Below are 10947 nucleotides of genomic sequence, written 5' to 3'. Positions count from 1 at the left end.
GGGGCCGAAGGGTGGGGTCGGGGGACCAGTACCATCTACCCCGCACAGAGGAACAGCCGCACACCTACCGAAGCCCGGGCGGCGATGTCTGGGAGTGGGCGGTCCAGCCGCCGGAAGTTTCGCCACTGCGCGCCACACAAAGCGGAAGCCCGATGCTCTGACCGGAAGTGTGACGAGTTTCGTGTGCGCGGCGCTCAGCGAAGGGCGGGCCCCAGAGGCCGGTGTTTGCATCGCCTGGTACTGAGTGCTGGTGTGGCGGTTCCGGGCGGCGGAGGAGCGCGAAGTGCGCGGGCGTCTCGGTGGTCATGCGGACCGCGGGGTGTTCCCCGAGCTGCTGAAGGCCTGGCCTCGACCCCTCGGCCTTCCTCCGGTCGCGGTGGGCCCTCAGAGTTGCAGGGTCGTCGCCAGCGTGGGCAAAATCATTTCTAGGCTTGAGAAAGGTATTTCGAGTTCGAGTTACTGGAAGAAAAGGGTGTAGAAACCGAAACAGTTACATTTTAAGTGTTAATTGGAGCTTGCGAGAATCCGGTGAAAACCGAGATTTTTCAAGAATTTATCAATTTAGTTAAATGGTTTGCATTTTTGTTTTATTCTTAAAGGTTCAGGCATTAGCCAAGCATGGTGGGGACGTCTGTAAATCAGCCCTGGAGGGGCTGACGCGTGCTTGACAATATAGGCCGGTATGGGCTGAGTGAGACTGTGCTTCAAAAAAAATCTTTAAATCTATATCACATTTGTGTGTAATAGTCTACTCCTGTATCCAGTACAGGACTAACCTCTTGACTTTCTGAAAATGTGGGCGCTAGACCCTTTGCATGGTTTCCCTTTAAACAACTGTAGGTAGAGTATGTGATTTAAGCCCTCCAGCCCAGCTGGGTGTGGTGGTGCACGCCTTTAATCCCTGCTCTCGGGAGGCAGAGGCAGGCGGATTGTGAGTTCAAGACCAGCCTGCTCTACATAGCGAGTTCCTAGCCAGCCCGTACTACAGGGAGACCCTGCATCAAAAAGATTTTTTTTAAAAAAAGACTTCCAGCCGAATGTCCTCTAGTGTTACGAAATTTTGTCTTTCAGCTTATCCTGACAATGAAGGGGAGCTCCTTGGTGCAACAGACTGTTAAAGAAGAGCGCTAGTCTTGTACACATTGTATTTATTGCTTCAAATAACTGGATCAAGAATGAACCCCTTGAACCCCTTCAGTGCGCAGCAGCCCAGTGCTTTTGCAGCGTCTTCCAGTACCACAGGAACATTCCAGACCAAGTCACCTTTTCGATTTGGCCAACCTTCTCTTTTTGGGCAAAGCAGCACAGCAGGGAAGAGCTCAGGATTTTCACAGGTACCCAGCTTTGCAGCACCCTCTGGAGTAAGTCATCCTTCCTCAGTGCCAACATTTGGACTCAGCCAAACTTCAAGTGCTGGGCTTTTTTCTGGTCTTGATCACACATCTCCTTTTGTAGCTACCTCTGGGTCTTCAGGTTCATCTGTGCCTGGAAACCCAGGATTTAGTTTTAAATCACCCACTAGCGTTGGGGTTTTCCCAAGTGGCTCTACTTTTGGATCGGAAACTGGAGAAGTATCGCATTGTGGTTTTAGGAAGACAGAGTTCAAGTTTAAACCTCTGGAAAATGCAGTGTTCAGACCAATACTGGGGCCTGAGTCCGAGCCAGAGAAAACTCAGAGCCAAGTTGCTTCCGGATTTTTCACATTTTCGCATCCAGTTAGTAGTGGACCTGGAGGTCTGAACCCTTTTTTTCCTCAGGTGACAAGTAGTTCAGCTTCCAGTTCAAATTTTATCTTTTCCAAACCAGTTAGTAGTAGTAATTCAGCATCGGCTTTTACTCCTGCTTTGTCTAACCAGAATGTAGAGGAAGAGAAGAGAGGAACTAAATCAGTATTTGGAAGTTCAAATAGTAGCTTCAGTACTTTCCCCATATCATCTGGATCTTTGGGGGAGCCCTTCTCAGGTGGCAAAACAGGTATTCTCCAAGGCTGTGAAGAAGTCAGTTCCCAGGTGGAGCCACTTCCCAGCCTGATGAAAGGATTGAAAAGGAAAGAGGACCAGGATCATTCTCCAAGGAGACATGGCCACGAAGCAGCAGAAGACTCGGACCCTCTGTCCAGGAGCGACCATCCTCCAGATAAACGACCAGTCCGCCTGAATAGACCCCGGGGAGGTACTTTGTTCGGCCGGACAATACAGGATGTCTTCAAAAGCAATAAAGAAGTAGGCCGCCTGGGTAGCAAGGACTCCAAAAAGGAAAGTGGCTTTGTAGAGTCTGGAGAAAGTGACCATATGGCCATCCTAGGAGGGAGTCAGTCTGCCCTGGTACCTTCCCGGCTTCCAGGTGTGAATAAAGAGGAAGAAACAGAAGGTAGAGATAAAAAAGAAGGTGAGTTCTAGAAGTGAACAACACATGGCCTTGTTGCAAGACTCTTGAATATTTCCTGGTACCTAAAATTTTTAAGCCCCCCCCCCAAAAAAAATACTAAGATCCCAATATAGAGCCTTGGAGCAAGCCTCGCAGCCGTGAAAATTTACTTCGCTTTTACACAGTGGTGACCCCTTTGGTTTTGTGTGTCTGTTTTATGAACTCCTAGATTCTCTAAGGGGAAGACCTGTGCGACAAAGTAAACGAAGCGAAAGCACAGACAGTCTTGGGGGCTGGTCTCCTTTGGAATTGACCGCAATCCAATGCAAGAACATCCCTGACTATCTCAATGACAGAACCATCTTGGAGAAACACTTTAGCAAAATTGCTAAAGTACAGCGGATCTTCACCAGGCGCAACAAAAAGCTTGCAGTGGTGCATTTTTTTGATCACGTGAGTATTCCCAACTTGCCTCTTGTTACCCTAGATTTGAAATTTATGACTTTTCCCCCCTACTGCTGGGAATCAAACCTAGGGCCTTGAGCATGCCAGGTAAGCACTTCACCATTGAGCTGTGTTCTGAGTCTTGAACTTTGTCCCTTTTTAAAAAAAAAAATTGTGTGTGTGTGTGTGTGTGTGTGTGTGTGTATTGCCTACATCTATGTAAGTGTCCACCCAGTGCTCTTAACCACTGAGTCATCTCTCCAGCCCCCTGTTTTTATCACTTTATATTACTGCATGTGTATGATGTGGGGTTAGGGGCACATGCTTGGTGATCACAGGATAGCTGTGGAGTCAGTTTTCTCCTTCCACCTTTATGTGGGTTCTGGGGATTAAACTTGGGCTTGTGTGGCAAGTACCTTTACCCACTGAGCTGTCTCGCTGGTCTCAGTACGTACTTTTTCTGGCTTTTTTTTTTTTTTTTTTTTTTTTTTTTTTTTTTCTGAGAGGGTCTCATTATTTAGCTCACTCTACCCTTCTGCTTCCATATCCCAAGTACTGTGATGGTAGGCATGTGCCACCACTTTCAGAGATAGTCTTGCTGTATTTCCCAGATTTCACTTTGAATTTCTGAACTCAAGCAATGCTTTTGCCTCAGCTTGTCCAGTAGTTCAGGACTACAGGCATGTTCTCTTGCACCCAGCTAATTGTTGGTGTTTTCTGAAATAAATAGAAAGTCTGAACCAGAGTGGGGTTGTTAAATGCCATGTTTATTTGCTTAGTTATCTCATCTCGGTTTTGGGGTATTTTTATGCATATCTCTTTTTTTTTTGAAACCTGGGTCTTGCTGTAGATGTGTCTCTCCCTCTCCCTTCTCCCCTTTCCTCCCACCTCTTACCTTCCTCTCACCCTTTCCTTTTCCTCCCCACCCCTTCCTTTTGAGAAAGGGTCTTGATGAGTAGTTAAGGTTGGTTTTAAGAACTTGATATATTGTATAGGCCTTGAACTCGTGATCCTCCTAATTAAGCTTCTTGCCTGCTTGTGTGTAAGTGCGCCCATGTCGTGCAATGCCTGGGGAAGTCAGAAGGAGGCCTCGGATCCCCTGGAACTGGAATTAAGGATGGTTCAGAGCCACCATGTGGGTGCTGGGACTCGAACCTGGCTCCTCTGTAAGAGCAGCCAGTGCTCTTAACTGCTGCACCATCTCTCCAGCCCCTAATTTTTCTTCTTTTTATTATTTACTTTTATTTTGTGTATGAGTGTATTGCCTGCATGTATGTAAGTACACCTGTGTTGTGCAGTGACCACAGAGGACAGAAGAGGGCATTGGATCCTCTGGAACTGGAGTAACAGATGGCTGTTAGGCCTCCATGTGGGCATTGGGATTCAATCCTGGGTCTTCTGCAAGAACAGCCAAGTGCTCTTAATCACTGAGCCATCTCTCCAGCCCCATCCCCTGATTTTTCTATCACCATGAATTTACCTAGTCTAGATATTTCATGTATGTGGAATCATAGAGGCTTTCTCTTTTTTTTTGGGGGGGGGGTGTCTCTTTTTGAAACAGAGCTGGCCTAAAACTCACTATGTAGACCAGGCTGGCTTTGAACTCAGAGATCCGCCTGCCTCTGCCTCCCAAGTGCTGGGACTACAGGCATGTGTCACTGTGCCTGGCAAGGTTTTCCTTTTATGATTATTTCACATAGCATGGTTATCTACATTGTAGCATGTATCAGAACTTCATTCCTTTCAATGGCATATGGACCACATTTTCTATTTAAAGATTTTTTTTTTTTATTAAAAAATAATTTTTGCCGGGCATGGTGGCACACGCCTTTAATCCCAGCACTGGGGAGGCAGGGATAGGTGGATCTCTGTGAGTTCAAGGCCAGCCTGGTCTACATAGTGAGTTCTAGGACAGCTGGGGCTATAGGGAGACCCTGTCTCAAAAGACCAAAAAAAAAATTTTTTTTTTTAAATTTATGTGTATGAGTGTTTTGCCTGCTGTAAATTTAGGGGGGGTTGGTATTCTAGGGCATGGAGTTGCTATATCACATGATTCTCACTTTTAAAAATTGTATTTTATATTTTTGTATGTTTTTGAGGTAGAGTCTTATGTAGTCCAGGCTGACTTCAAACTGGTTATATTGCCAAAGATGACCTTGAAGTCTAAACTCTTGATCGTTCTACCTCCACCTCCCAAGTGCTAGAATTACCTACCACAGTGCATATTTTTCTGTGTATTTTTATAAGTATATATACACAGGGTTGATTTTATGTGAGTCTTCAAGAATTGGTATCTTATGTGTATCATTTTACAGCTGCCTTTGGTGTTTATGATTTGGCCATCTTTCTGTTTTCTGTGTATGTAATCAGCTGGTGGAATTCATCTCACAAAATGCTAAGGGCCAAGTTCCTGGGTTCTGTCACAAACAAAGTTGTTGATTTAAAGGAAAGGAGCAAGTGCATGCTTATGAGACAGGTAAGAGATGAGGACTGTGACTCCACAGGTGTAGGCAGAGCATGGGGCTGGAGACAGTGTCACTGTTGCGTAGAGGGCAGTGGTTCCTTTTATTTGTTTTTATTTTAATTTTTAAATTTTGTTTTTGAGACAGGGTCTTACTAGGTAGTGCTGGCTGGCCTGGAACTTGCTATATAGGCCAGGTTGGCCTTGAACTCACAGATCCACCTGCTTCTGCCTTCCAAGTACTGGGATTAAAATTGTGTGCCACTGTGTCTGGCATATTTTTCTTAACAATTTTATTTTTGTGTGTGTACATGTGTCTGTGTGAGTGTATGCCATGTATGTGCAAGTGCCAAAGAAGACCAGAAAAAGGTATTGGATCCTCTGGAGCTGGAGTTAAAGGTGGTTGTGAACTACCTGAAGTGGGTGCTGGGAACTAAACTTAACCTCCTGGAAGAACAGAAGTTCTCTTAACCACTGTACTTTTTTTCCAGCCCCTTCTTATTTTTTAAATATTTATTTATTTTGGGAGGGATAAGGACACGTGTGTGCCATGGTACATGTATGTAGAGGTCAGAGCCTACCTAACTTTAGAAGTTGAGTCTCTCTACCATGTGGGTTTAGGAGATTGAACTCAGGTCTTCAGACTAGGCAGAAAGTGCCTTCACCCACTGAGCCATCTCACCAGAACTCTTTCTGTTTTTAGTAGTCTGTTATGCTTATAGCACTTCAGTGCTCACCCTCATGTTCTTTGGTCTCCATGTGCCCTCATGTTTGGTGGTTGTGGACTGTTTTTCAGGCATCTGCAGCCCTGGCTAGGAAGAAGGGGAAAGGTTTGCATAAGGACATGACTATCTTTTGGCACAAGAAGAAAATAAGTGAGTTTTTAATTATTTTTTCTTTCCATAGTCTAATTCTTTATTCACGGTCCTTTGACCTGTGAGTGTGAGTCCTTTTCCTCAAGGCCAGTGGAGATGTGAGCTCCAACTGGATCCTTGTGTCTCACAGTTGTTTCTTTGGGTTCTTTTATAATCCTGTGATAGTGTAAATTCTCTTCTCTTGTTTCCCCAGGTCCCAATAAGAAACCCTTTTCCCTGAAGGAGAAGAAGCCCGGTGATAGTGAAGCCAGCCAAGGCTCCGAGGATGCTCCTTTTCAACATTCCCCTCTTGGCAAGCCCATAGTGAGGCCTGCAGCTGGCAGCCTCCTGAACAAAAGGTGTGATTTGCCTTCTTAATGACCTTGTTCCAGAAGAGAAGTGAGAAGTAGGGGCAGAGCCATCGGGTAGAGGCAAGGAAATGCTGCTTTTGAATCCCTCCTCCCCACAGTGAGCAAGAGCAGTAGGAATGTTCTGAGATAGCTCATCTTGACCTTGCCAGCTGAAGGGATGACTGTTTTTATTCTCACATTCCCCAAGACGTAGGTTTCTGAGAAATCCTCATTTAGTTCAGGACTTGTCTCCATCTGTGCATTTTCTTACAAAGCTGCTGTTTCTGCCTTAGTACTTTTAGCTGTAGCTTCAGAGATCCCAAGGCTGGATTCTGATGGAAGAGGCTGGCACTTTGCACAAGATTCTGTCAGCACAAGGCTGCATGCTCCATAGGAAGCATAGAGTATAGTGCCTTGTGTGGGTCGCCATCTTCCAAATACATGTCCCTGCTGATCTACCTCACTCAGTCCCAAAGCCTTGGCATGTAAATGCACATGTGATAACTACTCCTTAAAATGTCAAGCTGAAGCTAGTTGTAGTGGTACATACAGGAGGATCAGAAGTGGATGGCCTGCCTGGGCTACCTGAGACTCTTTCAAAAACCAACAGAATGAAACAAAACATCTAACTGGCTATAAAAACTGCACATTCCTAGTAGTTTCTGTATGACTTCAGGTAGATCCAGCTATCTCACTAAAGCCATTGCTTTAGAAAGTGTCTCTGGGAAGTGGTGTACTGGGACATGGTATAAGCTTGGTTTCTCAGTCCACATGACCTTTTTGTTTGTCTAGGGAACTATCCCAGAGGCCCATCTCCTGGGTGATGGTCTGAAACACATGATTTCCATCCTGTTTTCCACACTGGGCCCACTTTGACAGGTCTTCATTTTAATCCTTCACATCCTTTTGCCAAGGTGTTGTTTTCCTTGCTTTGTTGTTTTGGAATCCACAGCTTAGTTGCTAGCTTGCTCTTTTTTTTTGGGGGGGGGGGGAATCTTTTTGAGACAGGGTTTCACTGTAGCCCCAGCTTGCCTGATACTTGCTATGTAGACCAGGCTGGCCTCCACCTCACAAAGATCTTCCTGCCTCTGTCTCCTGAGTGCTGGAATTGAAGGTATGCACCCCCACACCTGGTTTCTCCATCTTTCCAAATGGTCCTTTCTGACATTTAATTGCAGAGAATGTTGGAAATCAGTTAGAAAATAAAAATGGGAAACTAAAAACCTGCATCTCCTCAGTATCTCCTACTGAAGTGAAGCGGGCATTATACATGCAGGCAAAATAATTCCTTTTGGTATTACAGTATTTTTCAGAATGAATTTAATTTCTTAGAGATAGAAGTCTACAAATATGTTAGATGTTTAAATGAGTTCATCTTTTTTTCTGTTAAATTATTTTAAGTATTTTTTATTTTGCATGTGAATATTTTGCCTGCAGTGCTTTTGGAGGCCAGAAGAGTGCATTGGATCTCCTGGAACTGGAGTGGTTGTATGTTGGCATGTTGGTGCTGGGAACTGAACTCAGGTCTTTTGCAAGAGAAGCAAAAAGGCTCTTAATGGCCTTCCACCATGTGGCTCCTGGAGATCAAACTTAATTTATCAGGCTGAACTGTCTGCTGGCTTTTTTTTTTTTTTTTTTTTTTTATTTAGACTGGCCTGAATTCACTATTATAGCTGAAGATGACCTTGAACTCCTTATCTCCTGCTTCCTGTCTTCCATCTCCTGCTGGGATTACAGCATGTACCATCACACCTGATATATGAGGTGCTAAGGCTTGAACCAGGGCTTTATGCATGTTAGGCAAGCACTCTAGGAACTGAGTTGCATCTCCAGCCCCTCATGTTCCTTTTTCAAAGTAAGAAATATTTCAGAATTATTAAAAACCCAGGAAACCTAACACTTTTGTTCTTATCAATACTGCCTCCCCTTCCATGGGGTCTTCCTATGTTACCCAGCCTAGCCTCATATTATTAGCTGAAGACATCCTGGGTCAGAGTTTTCAGTTGGCTGGGTATTTTTGAGACAGGGTCTCCCTATAGCTGCAGCTGGCCTGGATTCACCATGGAGACCAGGCTGGCCTCAAACTCAGAGATCCGCCTGCCTCTGCCTACCGAGTGCTGGGACTAAAGGCGTGTGCCACCATGCCCGGCTTCATCAAATAAAAAAAAAAAATCTTTTCTTACCACCAACTTTATTAAGGCTTCTTTCATGTCAGTGCTGTACTTTCTTAGCTTTAGAGGACCAAAAAATCTTGAAATATTAAAAAATTGAAAATGATACAAGGGCCCTTAATGTGTTGTTTTCTCTGTAGCTCTCCAGTGAAGAAGCCAAGTCTTCTAAAGATCCACCAGTTTGAGGGAGACCCTTTTGATGAGGGTTCTGAGGGCTCTGAGGGCCTTGGGTCCTGTGTGTCATCTATAAGCACCCTGATAGGGACTGTGGCTGAGACATCTGAAGAGAAGTACCGACTGCTCGACCAGAGAGACCGAATCATGCGACAAGGTAAGGTGCATGGAGACAGGTTCCAGAGTTGTGTGAGCTAGTTTCTGGGGAGCCACAGAGACTCAGTACTGTTGAGTTTTGGGACTTGTGATGTGCCATGTTGTGTAACTGGGTACCAGTGTGTCTGGAGGTATAAGCTGTGTATATGCTTACGTGTGATAAATACGTTTGCTTATGTAAGCATGAAGTCTTGGCGGGAGGATGCAGAATTGTTCACACTGATTATTAGAGTGGGAACAGGTGTCTGAAAGGCAGAAGTGAGAGGGCGATGCTCCTTTTCCCTTTGGAATATTAAACTGTGTAAATGTATTACCTTCAAAAAGTGTTTCATTAATGTTACAGATATGCAGTACCCAAAATGAAAAACCATGTTCTCTGCGATTCTTAAATTTCAGCTGTATGAAAAAAAATTTTTTTTTTTTTGTTTTTTTTGAGACAGGGTCTCTCTGTAGTCACAGCTGACCTGGATTCACTATGGAGACCAGGCTGACCTTGAACTCACAGAGATCCACCTGCCTCTGCCTCCCAAGTGCTAGGATTAAAGGCATGATACAGATACCGCATTGTAGCCCAAGCTAGCCTTGAGCTTGCAACCCTCCTTTCTCAGCCTCCTGAATGCTGGGATTACTTGTGTCTAACACACCTGGCAGTTTTCCTTCTTTAAAAGCTATGAACACTTGTAATACTCAACAGAGCTTCCTTGGCATGGTATTGAAAGCTGCCACCATATATCATTGGCATGTGACACACACAGGCAATTCCAGCACTTTGGAGGCAGAGGCAGGACACCTGTTCCACATAGTCACTTCCAGGCCAGCCTGAGCTACATAATGAGACCCTGTCTCTATGCTAAGTATTACAGTTTTTCAGAATAAAAGTAAAATGTGTTTATGTGTTACGAAGTTGTTTGATTTCATTTCATTTAAAAGGTGTATTTGTGGGCTGGAGAGATGGCTCAGTGGTTAAGAACACTGGCTGCTCTTGCAGAAGACCTGGGTTCAAATCTCAGCATCCACATGGTGGCTAACAATTGTCTGTAACTCCAGTTCTAGGGGATCTACCTTTTTCTTTATTCCATGGGCACTGCATGACATGGGTGTATTTACACACATACAGGCATAACACTCATACACATAAAAATAAATTAAAATTAAAAATATACTTGTAACTTTAATTCTGTGGGTAAAAATAGTGGTATACTTATTCAGGTTGGCACCCGGCCAACTGCCCCCCCACCCATTATGTAACTCCAAATACTGAGACAGAATTCTAGAATACTGGTAGATTTAAAATATTTGCATTTGACAAATTTATCCTTTGAGTAAATATTCTGCATCATAATTGTTTTACCACTGAGGTCTTGATTCATTAAAGACTACAGAGCATGTATCTGTGAAGGTGAATGTCATTGACTATTGAAGAGGAGCAGCCTTGGCCAGGGGGTTTTGTGAGCCTAGGTGCCTATTGCCTGGTGGAATAGGCTACAAGTTATTTTCTCTGAGACCCAAAGTTTGAGAACTATTTCTTTGTAATTTTTTTTTTTTTGTATTTATGTAATTTAATTTATGTGCTTTTACCATGTAACCCAGGCTGGCCTGGAACTCACTATGTAGTCCAGGCTGGCCTCAAATTCGGGATCCTACTTCCTCAGCCTCCTAAGTGCTAGTATTACAGGTATGCACCACCATGTCTTGTGTATGTGTGTGTGCCTTTATATATGTGTATATATGTTTCCTTCTATGAAACTATACTTTTGTGAGTTCTTGGTACTCACTTATATACTCTTACCTTTTGACTTAATGTCATTTAGCTAGGGTGAAGAGGACTGATCTGGACAAGGCGAGGGCATTTGTTGGGACATGCCCTGATATGTGTCCTGAGAAGGAGCGATATATGCGGGAGACCCGGAGTCAGCTGAGTGTGTTTGAAGTGGTCCCCGGGACTGACCAGGTAGAACTCTATGAGTGCC

General features: G+C 44.4%; 2 protein-coding genes across 8 annotated transcripts in view; one reads left to right on the top strand and one right to left on the bottom strand.

The window, feature by feature from the left end:
- The window catches only part of Ybey (ybeY metalloendoribonuclease), an 8330-nt gene extending 8200 nt beyond the window's left edge, over positions 1-130 (bottom strand). For 5 of the 7 annotated variants that reach the window (XR_001872609.2, XM_017799958.2, XM_017799961.2 and 2 more), the window contains exon 1: positions 69-126. The gene's annotated coding sequence lies outside the window, so the exon portion shown is untranslated. Of the gene's footprint in view, positions 1-68 lie in introns of all 7 variants that reach the window. The other 2 variants (XM_008840468.3, XM_029567092.1) reach the window with 2 other exon arrangements.
- A 64-nt stretch (positions 131-194) lies between these two features.
- The window catches only part of Mcm3ap (minichromosome maintenance complex component 3 associated protein), a 62467-nt gene continuing 51714 nt past the window's right edge, over positions 195-10947 (top strand). The window contains exons 1-7 of the mRNA XM_008840466.3: positions 195-440; positions 1072-2388; positions 2597-2820; positions 6069-6147; positions 6341-6485; positions 8788-8978; positions 10789-10928. Of these exons, the coding sequence (XP_008838688.1) occupies positions 1176-2388; positions 2597-2820; positions 6069-6147; positions 6341-6485; positions 8788-8978; positions 10789-10928 (1992 nt within the window). The 5' untranslated portion in view covers positions 195-440; positions 1072-1175. The remainder of the gene's footprint in view (positions 441-1071; positions 2389-2596; positions 2821-6068; positions 6148-6340; positions 6486-8787; positions 8979-10788; positions 10929-10947) is intronic.

The sequence above is a fragment of the Nannospalax galili genome, unplaced genomic scaffold, assembly GCF_000622305.1.
Source record: "Nannospalax galili isolate Female #2095 unplaced genomic scaffold, S.galili_v1.0 scaffold619, whole genome shotgun sequence".
NCBI lineage: Eukaryota > Metazoa > Chordata > Mammalia > Rodentia > Spalacidae > Nannospalax > Nannospalax galili.
This window is presented reverse-complemented; position numbering and strand designations above follow the sequence as displayed.